This window comes from Arvicanthis niloticus, chromosome 7 (genome assembly GCF_011762505.2).
Source record: "Arvicanthis niloticus isolate mArvNil1 chromosome 7, mArvNil1.pat.X, whole genome shotgun sequence".
NCBI lineage: Eukaryota > Metazoa > Chordata > Mammalia > Rodentia > Muridae > Arvicanthis > Arvicanthis niloticus.
The window spans coordinates 48,257,873-48,273,864 of NC_047664.1; the positions used below are offsets into that span (position 1 = coordinate 48,257,873).

The 15,992-nt window shown below is 37.1% G+C and overlaps 1 protein-coding gene across 11 annotated transcripts in view; it reads right to left on the reverse strand.

The window, feature by feature from the left end:
• The window catches only part of Ldb2 (LIM domain binding 2), a 359,253-nt gene that overhangs the window by 95,066 nt on the left and 248,195 nt on the right, over nucleotides 1–15,992 (reverse strand). For all 11 annotated transcript variants that reach the window (XM_076938461.1, XM_034509436.2, XM_034509434.2 and 8 more), the window contains exon 3: nucleotides 4,502–4,674. In XM_076938461.1, coding sequence (XP_076794576.1) covers nucleotides 4,502–4,674 — 173 coding nt within the window. The remainder of the gene's footprint in view (nucleotides 1–4,501; nucleotides 4,675–15,992) is intronic.

The following is a 15,992-nucleotide window of genomic DNA, read 5'->3' on the forward strand; positions in this document are numbered from 1 at the left end:
TAGATAGTTAAATATTTTAGCCTGGTTAAATGTTAGGGTTATTTTTGTTACTATTATTGATGTTGTTGTTGTTATCATCTAATCTATTTGTTTTCTGTCTGTAAACCACAGGATCAGGGTAGAAAAAGGCTCCGGTCTGCTTCTGCTAGATCCAAGTTTCATGATGAGAAGGCAAGCATGTGATCATTCTGAAGTACTGCTCAGCTGGAACATCTGTAGGGCCAAGGTCAGGTGCTTCCTTCCTTCACTTTGCCATAGCAAACTAGTTGGGACTTCTCTGGCAGACAAACTGTGTCAGGCCAACAAAATGGAAAATTGCCACAAGTCCTGGGCTCCCTTTGTAGTCAAATGTGTTCTCTGAATCCAGGGCAAACTACGTGTAAAATGGGAATTCTTAGGACTCTTTCCCAGTTGACTACAACACATTCTTTTTTTAAAGTAAATTAAGTGATATCCAAAAATGGAAAGATGGAAGAGAATTTTGCTCAGTGCTCTTCCCTCCCTCCCCACAAATGATTATACATATAGCATCATCCAAGATTCAGGGAGAGTCCTCGCTTCTAATGAAAGCTAAATGAAAGCAAAGGCTTTGTGGTTTGTTTTCTATGCAACCACCAAGAACCAAAACAGAGGTACATATGGATGAGTATATATATCCTTTGTTAGGAAATATAAAAAAAAATGAGCATATCTAATAAAGTAAAAGTAATGTTTTCTTGCTTCAAAAAATATCTGCACATTCTTATTAATCAATACAGTTAATGCAGCTTTTATCTAAAGTTCGTCTTTAAAAGGAAAAAAAATCCTGCTTTTCTGTCGGAATCCAAAAATCAAAAGGGTCCCCAATTAAGAAAACATTTTCTGTTGTGCTGAATTCATGTTACCGTACTGTGAGCTCTGACATTTTGTTTCTGTGGTAACCAAAATCAGCTGATTAGTTGGCATGGCAACAGAAAAGATGTAATCCCAGCAGACACACTCTAATCAATGCCCCCAGCACAGATGGTCTCCGGAGGATCAACAAGAAAGAGGCTGGCAGGCATTCAGTTGATCACGTGCTAGCTTGAGACTAGGCCAGGAATGAGAAAAGTAAAAAAGAACATTTCTCAAACTACCCGGTAGCTTTTTAACCCTTCTCTGTCTCTAACTAATGAAGTAATATTGACCACACAGTCATATGATTCAACAGCTCTCACAGAGCATTATGTGCATTTTTTAATAGGTGGAAATATTTAGTTTTGTGTCTTTATACATGAACAACAACATGAGTGGAATAGAGAATTTAGAATATTTTCTGAAAAACAGCTCTCTGAATTTTACCTAGAGATATCAAATATGTAAAAGTGGGGGGATATGATCTTTGACAAAAGAAATTACAGACTGTAATGTGATATACAGGATACAGTCAGAATGGGAAATAATTGTCAAAAATTCAAGTGAGAAGTGTTCACTTAGAGGATATTTAGTTAATATGCTTCTAGGTTATATTTGTCTCAGTAGTAAATAATTTCATGATAAATAATTGAGAAGAGAAAAAAAATCCATAAACCCACGTTTGCAGAAGTGATGAAGGTATCCAGCAGTGGTTGTAACTATTGTTTTAATTTGCAAAACCCAAGATTTTACATTTACAGTGGCTCTCTCAAAATCTTCCTATGTTCAGATGTACACATCCTTGAATATAACTCAAGGGCCTTTGACTCTGAAAGGTTCCCGGCATGCTCTTCTGATTATTAAGCCTTGTTTTTCTATTTGATTTGAAATTGGAAACATAAAAGAAAGGCTTTATTATGTGCATTTAAAAATTCTAATTACATATTTATCCTTAATCTATAATGTTCCTGGTATCAGGAAATTGCAAAATGCTCACTATAACCCTGAGGGATATTTAATATCTCTGTTGATTAGGAGTGTGGCTGACTTCCGATTCACTAGTTGAGCAAATTTTCATAAAAGCAACTTGGAGCCATTGGGTCAAATGCTATTTGGGGAGAAACAGTTTAGTGATAGTCTAAATTAGAACAATGTAAGCTTCAGACACATAATGTGCTAAAAAAAATTCCAGGAGTAAAACCAAATGTTAGCACAGGTTTTACAATTCTCTTTCTTTGTGGGACCAAAAAGTCACTGGCTTATTGTTTGTTTAAAATAAGCATAGTGTTTTATTACACAAAGCTAAGTTATTTTTAATTAACATAAGAACAGAAGAAAATTAGAGTGGTATAGTGAACATCAAGGGTGGAGGAACAGACGGGGGGTGGAGAGAGAGAGAGAGAGAGAGAGAGAGAGAGAGAGAGAGAGAGAGAGAGAGAGAGAGAGAAAGAGAGAGAAAATGATCCCTTTGAATCCTATCAAATTTCCTAAAAAATAAATGTGCATAATTAGCATCTGGATTAAGTAGCTATAATGAAACTACATGTTCTAGAAAGAGATATTTTTCATCAGAGTATTGAAATATTTATTACAGGAATAGGCAAATAGTCTGTCCTGCCCGGGAGCAGAATGACATAGGTGGTCCAAATAATTGATGTTCTCAGCTCTTTCTAGTGATAGCCTTGTTTTCCTGGAAAGAAAGAAAAAAAAACACAAACACACACACAACAAACAAAAAAAAATCCAAACAAACAAAAACACACTGGGGAACAGAGGGAAGATTCCAGACAAAAATGCAGCCAAGAAGCAAACCTCACTGTCTTAACTAGGATGAGAACAGCACTTCGTGCCTTGTGGATTCCTCATAAAAGTGAGATGGGGTGTGGTCTGATACAAGTCTAAAATATTCCATCATACCCCTTCAGAGCAACTCACTGTGCTTTCTTGTGAGTTTGGACCTGACCTGAGGAAGAAAGACATGGACTAAACCTATAAAAAGGCTCACACAAAATGCTTCTTAAAATTTTAAATGGCTGCAGAATTGAGTATAGTTTCTGAATGATGAAAAAGTTTCGTTTGATTAACATGCTTTGTTTCTCCTAAAGCATAAGGAGGTGGCATATTTTATTTGAATCAGCTAAAAGAATTGACATCACAGAGAGAGAGAGAGAGAGAGAGAGAGAGAGAGAGAGAGAGAGAGAGAGAGAGAGAGAGAGAGACTTTTCCTGCACTCCTGAGACTTTGTAACCATGGGAGGGAAGGAGTATGTGTGCATCTTATCTGCATGATTATGAAAATGTCCTCCATCTTCAGAATGAAGCAAGTCACAGGCAAATTAAGCCTTCGTCCCAAGGGACATTTCCTCCATAAACAAAACTCTTTTCCCAGCATGGACTTCAGCATTCTTACAAAGCAGTTCTTCGATGTAGTCCTTTCCACTCTGTTTAACTATTAGGCAGAGAAAAACCCTAGCCTTTGCAACATTAAAAATGCCTATTGTCAAAATCAAGATGCTGTGGAATCAATGTAGTTGATGGCTTTTGTTTGTATTACATACCTGTGTCCCACGCCTTTGGTTTCATACACCATCATAGGCACTGTAAAGACTGATATATACTAATGTGGTCAATGATACTAACATGAAACACTGAATTATTATTCTTGAAGCAAAGTTACACAAGCAACACATCTCAGCTTTACAGTATGATTTCTGGTAATTAACCCTGATAATCCAACACCCTGTAACTAGAAAGGGCTGTCATCTGTGTTTTGTTCTAAAAGAGATAGCTGTTATCACTAATATCACAAAAAGATTCATGATGAATTGTAGTCAATATTACAAGAGTAATATTCATTAAAAAAATTTCTGTAGGGTAGAAGGTTCAGCTCACTGGTAGAGCATACATTTAGCATATACAAGGCCCTGAGTTTGATCCTCAGAACACAAAAAACAAATAAATAATAAACTTAATTTGCTATATTCTGTGACTATTTGGTTAGTACTATTTTTTCCACCAAAAAGGGGACATACAGGGATCATGTGCTCATACTATGGAGTGGTCCTCAGTGAGGGGGTTATTCCACATGTTCGTTTTCTGTCCATAACTGAAGTAACAAGTTGAAAATATGCAGAAGATGGTGTTGTCTCTGCTTTCACTGATTTACATTACATATCTTTCACAGGCTGTGAACTGGGACTCAAATACTGTGTTTTCTGGACCATCCCTTCTTCTTTGCCTCTTAGCTTTAGGTCCAGCTTCCATCTCATCTGTGACCAGTCATGGGTTGCTTGTTTGACACACTGCAATCCTTGTATCTCTGAGACCACAAGGGAGCAACCTTTAATCTTTAGATTTCCTAGCCCCTTCCCCCGTTTTGATTTCAGATGCCTTCCAGATAATAATTAAGGTGTAGTTAGTGAACTGACTCCCCTGTTTGTTCACATTTGAACTTTCTTAACATTTTCAAAATAATCAAGCAAAAAATACTGTCTGTACAATAGAAAAGTATTCTTTCAGCTATCAAAGACTTATTTGCATAATAAACAAAGGCTCTATTTTAGCTGCTGAAGTGAAGAAGCAGCTGAACTCTTCTTAAGAATGTGGCTGTATCAAAGCTTGGTCCATACCTTGGTAAACATGGGCTTCCCATGCTGTGTGACCATGGCACACTGGTCGCAGTCTACTGTGATGGATGAGTTGTGGTATGACTCCTTCGAGTGTTTGAGGATGTAGTACAGGTCTGTCACCCCTCCTTCAAACACGGTGCTAAAATAACGGGGGATGAGGGTCCTGCCGATAGCTGTGAAAAAAAAAAAAAAAAAACACAGAGAAGCAAGCCATGAACACACATATCCAACCAATACCACAAACCCACATTGTGACCAGCTGGATCTAGTCATTTCTAGAAACCATGCCAGAAGGTCACTTCTCTTTCTAAACAGCCGTGACCCATCTGGGTTGAAAGTAATAAACTATATCCCTAACTATTTGGGGAAAATGGAACCACCATCTCACCAAGGTTTATGTCCATGGAAACCAATAAAATAAGATTTAATAGTTGGAAAATAATGGGCAGAGTGCACTTACTCTTGGAGCTTCACATACATTTTTTGGGTGAACATATTTTATGAAAAACAAAAGCCAGCCAACCTGCATGGCTTGTTCAATGTGCTATTTACATCTTAATTACCCAACTATGTGGTTTGCCTTTATAAGTAGCAAGAGTATAAATTTTAATATCATGATGCCTCTTAGATTGTGAAATATGTTGACATTTTCTCTTTGGGTCTTCCGAAAAATAAAAAACAGGAAATAACTAATTAAGACACAAAAAAGTAGACTATGAACAAGGTTAGTATGAGTTTTCAAAGTCATAGGACTTATAAATAGTCTCCAACTTACATATGCAAATATCAATAAACCCACCTTTTAAAATATTGTGTCTCAAGATGCTCTGAGAAATGTGAATCTCTGAGAAGTTACCTCATTCTATTCAGGCATCATAACCATGTAGATTCTGAGTTTTCTATCTGCTTTTCAGCTAGACTAGCATGTATCACTTAACTAAAGGGCCCAGTTAAGAAAATCTGACACCCTCTGCTTTTCTAAATTGGTCTTCTCCATTCCATTTGAGTTTGAGCCGAATTTTCTGATATAAAATGCCCTCCTACTCAGGACTAGCCTTCATGTCGCAGTGAGTTGAAACCCTCTTACAATAGAAATCCCAACGCATAATATCAGGAATTTTGTTTATGTGTAGATTTAAAGACAAAGTGCTAAAATCACTCTCAAGCAATTCAAGGTTTTGTTTGTTTGTTTGTTTGTTTGCTTGCTTTTTAAAATAAATCTCTCACATCCATGATTTAATATCCCCCAAAGAGAAAAAAAATAGTATTTAGGATAAACTACCAATGAAAGCTTTAGCTATTAAAGATCACACAGCATTTCATGAAAGTTTAGAATATTTAATTTCATTTTAAAAGCATCACTGTTAATTCATCCCATATGGATCTATAACACTTTTGTACACAGACTTAGGATAATAAGTATAAAGAGAATCTCCTGCCCAAGTGTTCCTTGACATGATCCTTAAAGAATCCACACCCAGATGCCGAGCCTTTGAATAATTTATGCTGTTGTTATTGCTTCCTATTGGCTGCAGGTAAGATCAACCAACAACTATGTGATGAGCAGTCTAGGATTTTGGCAATGCTATCCCAAATAATCCTTATGTATACATTTCCTAAATACTGCCTAATCCGAAATACTGCACGTTCCTTCTCTGAATATCAAATTCAAATGAGGGTAATTTGAGTCCAGCACATCCTCCAGCAGATGCATAGCTAATATTACAAAGAAAACTTTACAGAGCTGAAGACCGTATTGTACTTCGCCAGACAGATAAAATTAATTGAATGTACTTCAGATGTTCTAACTTAAAGCTAATTACCATAAATCAGCTCAAGTATTTTGACAATTTGGAATCTGTACTATTAAGAATAAATACACAGCATAAAAATGAAGTTGAAGGGTGAAATATTTCACTATAACATCCAAGGAATTGTCACATTAAAAAGGTTACAGCAAATAATTGCCACTGGATTCATCACATTGCAGTTTATTCACTACAAATCAAATGCAGTTTAATTGCTCTATAGGGCACTCGGCTATATATTAACATATTTTTATACAAGTCTAAAGAAAAAAGTTACAGTCTAAGAAAAAAAAAAAGAAATGGAAAGAAGTTTGCATTTCCTTAAATTTAACCCTAAATTTGTAATGACTTCCTCAATTCCAGACGAAATCCAAGTTTTACAGGAAGCATACTTATAATGTCCTGTGTATTGAACAGTTTCTAATACTATAGGAGAAGCCTAGAGACCAGCATGTGCTGTCAGGTGCACTCCTTTTGTGTTTTATGCTTCCCAGCTCTGATTTGGACCATTAAACACATAGCCCCTTTCTTCACCTGGAGGCTGCCACTCCCAGGTGAACCTTGGCAGTGCTCGCATTGCTGGTTTATGCAACGTCTGTCCTCCGTTGGCTACTGTGGTTCCTGTGATCTGCTTCAGTTAATAGAACATAACATAGCTATCAAGTGTCACTTTGGGAAGAACTAGAAGGTTCTACCTTATGCTTGGGGACTATGCCCAGCTATTCTAATGTTATCCTACTGTGAGAAGCCCACCAAGGAATGTAGAGAGGTGGCCTGAGGAAGAGAACCCTCTGTCCTCACCCAACACTCATTTTCAGGAGTGAGACCATCTCAGAACTAAGTCAAGATGTCATGGGAAACAGAAATGAGATTCTCCCTACAAGCTATGTCCACGAAGAAATGATGAATACAAAGAAACTAGCTGCATTTTAAAATCTTTTCCTGAATAAACAAGGAGTTCTCACACTTATAACTTAAAAATCATGGCCATATAGAGGCCTGCACACGAAGAGAAGGCAAGTAGCACAGTGTCAGTGAACTGACCCGAGCCATTATCTAGGCTGGAAGAAGGCCAATGTCACCCCTCTGAAGGTCAATTTGTACCCTCTTGGTTCTCTCCCTCTTTTTCTTCTTTCTTGTTCTTTTTCCGTCGTTCTTCTTCTCCCTCCTCTCCGTTTCGTCTTAGGATAGTTCATGTTAAGCTTCAATTGTTTGCAAATAGAAAAAACTTGGTTCACATGTCCTATTCCAACATGGAGATGTTAGTGAATAAGGACATGTTGTGAAGAGAAGTGATGGAGAGGATCAATGACAAGAGCTAACCAAGTCTCTATTTGTACACACACTGGGCAAAGCTGCAGGAGATTAAAAGGGATGTCAGAAGCTGTATTAGTTTCCCACTGCTGCTGTAACAAATCACCACAAATGCAGTGGCTTAAAAATCTCACAAACATATTATTACTGTAGAATTTCAACAGTCAAACAGGTCTTGCTTAGCTAATGAGACAGTGTCAGCAGCTGTGGCTTCCCTTCAGGAGGCTCTGGGGAAGCTGGCTTTTTGTTTTGTCTTTCTCAGCATCTACAGGCTGCCTACATTCTTTGTTTATGATTATTTCCTCATCTGTAAACTCAGTAGCAGCAGGTGGAGCCTTTGTAAAGAAGGTTTTCTTTCTTTCTTTCTTTCTTTCTTTCTTTCTTTCTTTCTTTCTTTCTTTCTTTCTTTCTTTCTTTCCTGGCTTCCATATTCTGGTTTGATCTCAAGCCATTGCACTGGACCTACACAAACAATCCATGATAATCTCCCCCATTCCAAAGTTCTTACTAGTCAGATCAGGAAGGATGTTTGGGCCATGTGAAGGAATATTATTCATAGGTACAGTAAATTAGGATATAGATAATCTTTTGAGGGCCATTATTCTGCTTACCACAAAGAAAATGCTAGACAAGATAGAATATTCTGGAAAGGAGACAGTGACAGTAACATCCCCCCCTTCCCCCAAACATACACAGAGTGCAGTGTATAAATTGTGTGTAGAGGTATGTGTGATGGCTTGTGCTTATAACCCTGACACTGATGAAAATGAGAAAGAAGATGTGCCATGAATTTGAGGTTGGGGTGGGCTACAGAGTGTGTGGCTTTCTCTCCAATAAATAAATACACTGATAAAGCATGCAGTGATTTAGAAGTTCACCAGAGACCAATCCACATGGTCACCATTAGCCCACTGCACAGGCATTTGTTTGCTCTGTGAACATTCTCTGAGCTTGGAGCAGGCTCAGAGCTCCATGATGGTGCTGAAGGCACAAACACAGACCTTCATCAGTTCTATCAGACACATTTTTATTAGGAGAGTTAACAAATAACTAAGTGTACATAACACAGTGCAATAATTCAAATTTAAACTTGAATTTGTGATTTGGAATCGTTCGACTATTTCTTCTAAAGCCCGAGTCCAATACACAATTTTATACAGTGGAAACACCGAGATTAGCATATTTTTTATTGTATTAAACCATGCAACCATACAGCACAATTTATTGAAATACTTTGAAGATCTGGTCACATTTAGAGATTCAGTGATGTAACTCATCAACCACACTGGTTCTGCATCTACTTAGCTTCACATGCATATGCTAAACTTACCCTTTACATCTATGCTTTAATTCCTGGAAAAAAAATAATTTAAGTATTGATATGCATAAATCTACATTATTCCCATGGAGAGGTTCTAAATATTCCTTGAGTGAGATTAAGATTACAGCAGATAATAAAAAGCATTCTGTTTTCCAAACAAATTTAGCTAAAAGTCCCTCAAGTTAGAAAGCATTGATGGGGAGAGAAACGGGAACAAAGGAAGATTTTTTTGTTACAGTAGAAAATTGAAATATACTATATATTATTTATGTATATGTTCTTGAGAGAGAAAAAGAAAATCACATATTAAATGATTCATGGCCAGGAGTCTTTACAAAGAATGTTCAAATAATCCTCTACTATGTGGTAAATACATTTAATCTGGGAAGAGCTAAACATCTATTTATACTTGCTTTAGATATTGAGACCTGGACTTAGCTTCCTTATAAAGTTTCAATTGTTTTCCCCTCTTGTTATCACTGTTACCAACTTCCACACTGAGAAGCTGGGAATTCTCCCTGTGGAAGTTGGTAGGTGTGTGGAAGCAGGACCCAGGGTCCACTTGGTCAGTGTTACTTGTAGATAGTAGGATTCCTGGAGCATACTTGGAGTATTAGTGGACACCGTTATAATCTAAATGGTATGAGATAGTGCAATAAGCCCATTAGTAAAATGGTGGGGGTGCAAGCAGAAGGACCTGGATATGATTCCTAGAGCTCACAAGAAAAACTGTTGGTCACACTGGGAGGCAGAGATGGGAGGATTCCTGGAGCACTTTCTAGGCAACCAACCTATATTGGTGACCCTCAGCTTCTAGTGAGAGACACACTCTCAGAAAGCAAGGTAAATTACTGTCCTGGGAAACAAAACCCAAGGTTGATTTCTGGCTTCCTTGAGCACGGGTCCACAGAGACACACACATCCCTCAAACAAGACAGTACAAGGTGAGCAATTCAATGAGAAAACAAAAACTATTAATGAATTCTTCCCAAAGCAGGAGCCCTTGTAAAACTCTTGATTCCTTCTTTCAAGTCTCTGTCTGTCTGTCTGTCTATCTATCTATCTATCTATCTATCTATCTATCTATCTCTCCACCCTATTCTATGTATTATAAAAAACTTCCCTCAACTCTTAATGAAATTCATAGGTAATTCATAAGAGAAAAATCATACACAGAAATAACCACATGGGGAAGTATTCAAACTGGAAATCAAAATACAAAGTTAAAATACTAAATAAAATCCTTGTGAGGTTGTAATGAAATGGTGCATGCAAATAGCTTTAGAAAAGTGAATGTTGAGAATTACTCTCTCTTGCAATCCTTAGCTCATTCTAAGTCTGCTACATGTGACTCAGACTTGCTAGGTCCCCTCATCAAACTACAATTCTAAAAGTCCACAGGTTATCTGCTCTGGAGTTCTTTAAATCCATCAAGGAACTGTTGTTCAGTGAAGGAACTCTTGATTTAGGGGCCATTTTATTACTAATTTGGAGGCTGTTAATTTCTTTGTTATAAAGACAATTCAATTCTAAAAACTAAAAGAGATTGAAATCTGATAAAAAGAAGAAGAAGAAGAAGAAGAAGAAGAAGAAGAAGAAGAAGAAGAAGAAGAAGAAGAAGAAGAAGAAGAAGAAGAAGAAGACGACCAGGGGATAACAGTGCACCAGAATGATATAACACTTTGGCTTTAGTTAGCCTATGATTTTTCAACATCAAGGAGAAAATTGTATAGCTATACATACCTGTTTCCTTATAGGTAGTATTAATGATATTAAAAGCATTGATTATTTAATGATATTTAAAGTTTTTCTGAACATATCAATGAGTAAATTGGTTATCTGAGCTTTGGTCATTTGAATCATTCTGCTACAGCTGCTGTATTTCATAAATGCACATGGAAATTCTCTTGCAGTACAATAATAATATTAGGTAATAAATACAGACTCATTAGATTCTACACTCATTTGTATGCATAAATCCATGAATGTATTACGTTAACACGTAAATGATAGTGTTTCCAGGAGTGATCAAAACAAAGCTGATAATTTCACACTCAGAAAATAACCATTATAAACAATCAAAACAATGAAGCTAAAGCATAAGACTTTGACAGAGGTAATATATTTTGAGCCACATTCCCTCGTTTTTGAGAGGGGAAAGAAAGACACAACAAACCCAAATCTGTCATAGTTATCATTCTAATATGTATTTGATTTATTTTTTTCTACAAAAGCAATTTCATTTAAATATCTTCTCAAAGATATATCTTGCTTTCTCAAAGATTCATTCATTTCATCTATGCTTACTAATACCTGTTATGGGTGAGACATTTGTTCTAAAAATATTCAGGCAAAGGCTTAGGGTGGTAGCAAGTAGTGTAGGTTGAATCTTGATTGAAAAGGTGAAGCTGAGTCTTGGTTGTAAAAGATCACGTGAAGATCTGTGATTGGAGAGGTCCAAGTCTAGGGTTCAGCAGTAACATGAGTTTGGATCAAATGTGCCTGATGGTTATGATGTCACCAAAACCAGAATTGTGATAGGTACACTATCCAAGGGATGAAGCAGATAGGTGACATCAGAGCCAGAGTCAGGGAAAGATTAAGCAAGGATTTGCCTTTTCTTCCATAACACGGTACAAAAAGGCTTTGGTCAATGACATCCTATAATGAACCCTCTATGGTCTTCCTGCATTTAGTATTGACTGGCTAACATGGTCTTCAAGATCCATATGGATCTTTTATCTGCTGAGAAATGTGATTAGGTAATTCTGTTCTGCCAGAGTCCATCAGTTCATTAATTAAAGACGAGGAGATGAATGTCATGGCTACATCTGGATTCATTCCTCTGCTGCATGGAGCCCGATGACTGTGCTGCCTCTTAGGGATTCAAACTTATACCATGCTTCATATCTGATAAAATTATTTCTGCATTCTTTACTTTTTAATGTTAAAATTTTAATACTATACATTAAAAAAACAATGAGCATTTAAAATTCTTTTGTTAAACTCAAAGAATTATGAAACTTTGGCTCAATTGAATTTTGAAAGAAAGCATTGTCATTTTTAAAATCTTCCAGTATAGGGTTATGATACATGCCCTTAAAACTTAGCTATTTTTCTTGTTTTCAGTTTTCCACAGTTGTCTAACTGAGTGTTAGGTGTAGGAAAATTTTTATTCCTTAGATATTGTAAAATATTTTATAAATGTTGAATGGCATTGTGGTTTTTAAACCATATTTTGAATCAAAGCATATTTTCAAGTATATCTATTAATATAGATTTTGGACTAAACTTAAGTTAATGTTTTTAATCAAAAACCATATTAATATAGAAGTATTCAATTAACTATATGTTTTGATTAAAAATATGGTTAAAATCACAATACCATTCAACATATGTAAAAATATTCAAAAATATTGAGAAATTTCCTCCATTTCTCCTCTTCAATTTGTCTGTGCCTTTCTCAGCTTATTGCAGCAGCTGTAAGAGAGGCTTCAGGAAGAAGCTGAAATATTGAGGCAGTGAACCTCTTTCCTGCCCCGTTAGCATGTTTAGGGATTGGCACACGGATGAGGGGAGCTCTATACACTGTCCCGAGATGTTACTTCTGGAAGTCTTTGATTTCATTAGGTTTTGTTCTTGAATCCTGATATATATTTAATTTGATCAAACAAGATATATTAGAAATTACTAATATATTTTAAGTATTGAAAAACACTTAAAGGGAGTACAAATTTTAATATTTATTCATATGCACCTGCACCCATAGCTAAATCAATCATTACACAAATTAATATATACATTTATTGTCCCTTCAACATATATTTGTCAAAATAGAAGTCTACATGTACCACTGCATTAAGTGGACAAGATCAGAAAAGACATATAGTCAATTCTAGTGATGCCCAAGATTTCCTAAGATTTCTGCAATAATAAAACATAGCTATAGCTGGTTACATATTGAAACATGCTTAATGTGTTTCCCTGATCAAATAGGAATGATCTCACTCATGATAACACTGATTACATCCTGATTAGTGATTATGAATGGCACTTAACATATGTGGAAAAAATAAAGTATAAAATACTAACAATTATTTAATAAATGTAATTAGGTTATGCGGGATTATATCTGACACTCTCATTTTAAAGGCCAGCAACTTGATGCCCAGAAAAGTAAAACTTAGCATTTGTAGATTTTCTACATTCTGATATAACTATACTATTTTTATTTTTAACTATGATTATTATTTTTGAAATTATAATATAATTTTTACATCATTTTCTCCTTTTTCCCCCTCCAAACTATCCAACTCACCCCATTGTTCTGCCTCCAATTTATGGCCTCTTTTACTTTACTTTTTTGTCACACACACACACACACACACACACACACACACACACTCACACACACACACACACACTCCTAAATATCTAATTATAACCTACTCAGCCCATAATATGTTACTTGCGTATACATAATCTCAGGGCTGAACACTTGATATTGATAAGTCTCAGCATTTCCCAGTTGCTTTTCTTTGTCTGGGGATGAGGTCCTGTGAGCTTTCTCCCTTCTTAGGATTCTAGGGATCAAACCCAAGTCCTTAAACATGATAGGGAAGTACCCTCCTTCTCTCCCAGATCATCACTTAGTCACATAATAATCGATGCACCGTATCTTTCAGACACATTTTAGGGGCTCACTAGACCTAACTGTTCTGTGGACATGGAACCAGACCGAACTTTCTGCTAGAAACTGTTTTTGCTGCAGGATTCAAAGGACACTGCCCTTGTTCTCACTATTTCCCAAAATAAATTTCCAGACACATCTGTCTTTAGACATGAGCAGTAAAAACAGGCTATGCATAAGTTGTGCCCTATCTCCACCCTTGACTATATGATGCTGGAGACCCATACATGCACACCATAGTCTTCTTCCTGCATGTTTGGAATGAAGAGCTTTGGCAAGTGCACCAGGGCCTCAGAAGTGACATGAGGGGAGTTGTAACATCTGAGGAAAATAAGTTTGGACTTTGTAATTAAGAAATAATTTGTAAGGGTTTTTATGCCACTGAAATAGCAAGGCTTGCTTGTTTAAACATCTAATATTAACACAGATACTAAAAAGTTTCCAATTTCCTGGCTGCTCTATAGCCACCAATATCTTCAGCACCAATGTCCATCAGTGTCTTCACTTCAGATCATCTTTGATGGTAATGTCACATTGCCTTCTAGATATTTTAATTATCCATACAGACATGACTTCTATCCATCTATCTGTCTGTCTGTCTGTCTGTCTGTCTGTCTATCTGTCTATCTATCATCTATCTGTCTGTCTATCTGTCTATCTATCTATCATCTATCTGTCTATGTATGTATGTATGTATGTATGTATGTATGTATGTATGTATCTATCTATCTATCTATCTATCTATCTATCTATCTATCTATCTATCTATGGTTATATTTGGTGGTTAACTTTAATATTCTAGGCTAGCTGACTCATAAGCTCTGGGCAATCTTTCTGCCTATACCTTCCATCACTCCTGTGGAGTGCTAAAATTATTCATGCAAACCATCACACCTGGCTTGTTACTTGTACTCTTGGGATGGAGCTCAGGATGCTTGGCATTCACAGAAACCCTTTTTACCCCCTAAGCTATCTCACAGGATTTTAAGTATCACCTGAGTATGGCTATTTTACTTATTATTTAGGCTTTCCATATTGAAGACAGAATATTTTCTCTTTTTTTAAACAATAAGAAGAGAAATACATGTTTTTATTTTACTAGAAACCAAGAGTTATGCTTTGAGGGGTTGCTACCAATGTATTCCCATTTACTATTGTCAAATCTTACAACTATTACCATTTAGGTCACAGGGTGTGCCTGCCACCCTGTCAGTGATAATGTGTCAGTGATGATGGTTGGTAGTCACCAGCATCAGCTTGCTAGGTTACTGCTATAGATGAACCATCTCTGCTGTCTGTTTCCCGTGATCTCCAGCATCTCATTCCAACCCACTGACATTGCCGAAGGGAAAGCAAAGTTGCAGCCTTAAGAAGTAGAATTATTCTTGCGTTTTCTTTCCCCTACACTCCCAAACTTCAGGAATTCTCATGAAATCATTTCAGTATGTTTGACTGAGCTGTCCCAAACTCAGCCCAGGGGAGACAACCAGAGTTATTCCATTTCACATTTGAATATCAGCACATTTCATCTGGCTGACAGAAAAGCATATGTGTGTTTTTGATTTTCAACTTTATCCAGGCCTGGACTCAATGGGCTTTAGTAATTCTAAGAGTGGGGAAGAGTCGAGTTTGTTTCCACTGAGGAATGGCAGGCGGGTAAAACCTGGCCCTTGGGAGGGCTGGCTGCCATAGCAAACACCCCTTCACAGGTGCAAAGTGGAAATTAAGATGGACTCTTCTTGTATGTCACACTTTTCCAAGGGCTGTGTAATCACAGGAGGAGTTTGTCTTGTTTGAAACTAAACTAGCTGGAGCCCTATGTTCTTCCCCGGCTTCCTCTCCTTGTTCAGCATCATTGGCACATGTGACATCTTCAGAAATCTTTCTTTCCCTTTGATCCACATTCTTAGGCGTCCTCAGGTCCCACTGTAGCATAGCATCCTCTGGCTGAGGAGCCCTCCTTTCCTTCTGTTTTTCTAAGGTCTCCCTTGTGCTCTCAGAGCAACCATAAGCTTATACGAGTTGTACATTGATGCACCAGCCCTGAACTGAACGTAGCCTGACCTCCACACAGAAAACCCATGTGTACACATAGCAGGTTAAAAATTGGCAGACTATCTAAACAGACAGGCCAAGTCCACGTTCACACACTGGCTATGCCTTTAGTTATGTTGTGAGTGGGAACAGAGGGTCTTTACTCATCCAGTTCCAGATTCTTCATCTGCTCAGTAGGGCACAAGGAGCAACACAAGAAAGCAGTTACATGTACTATCAGCACCCATGCATGAAGGGTCAGCGCAGATCACGGTGCTGTGTTAAATCTACACTGATTTACTTGTACATTTCCCCTTCTCCAGT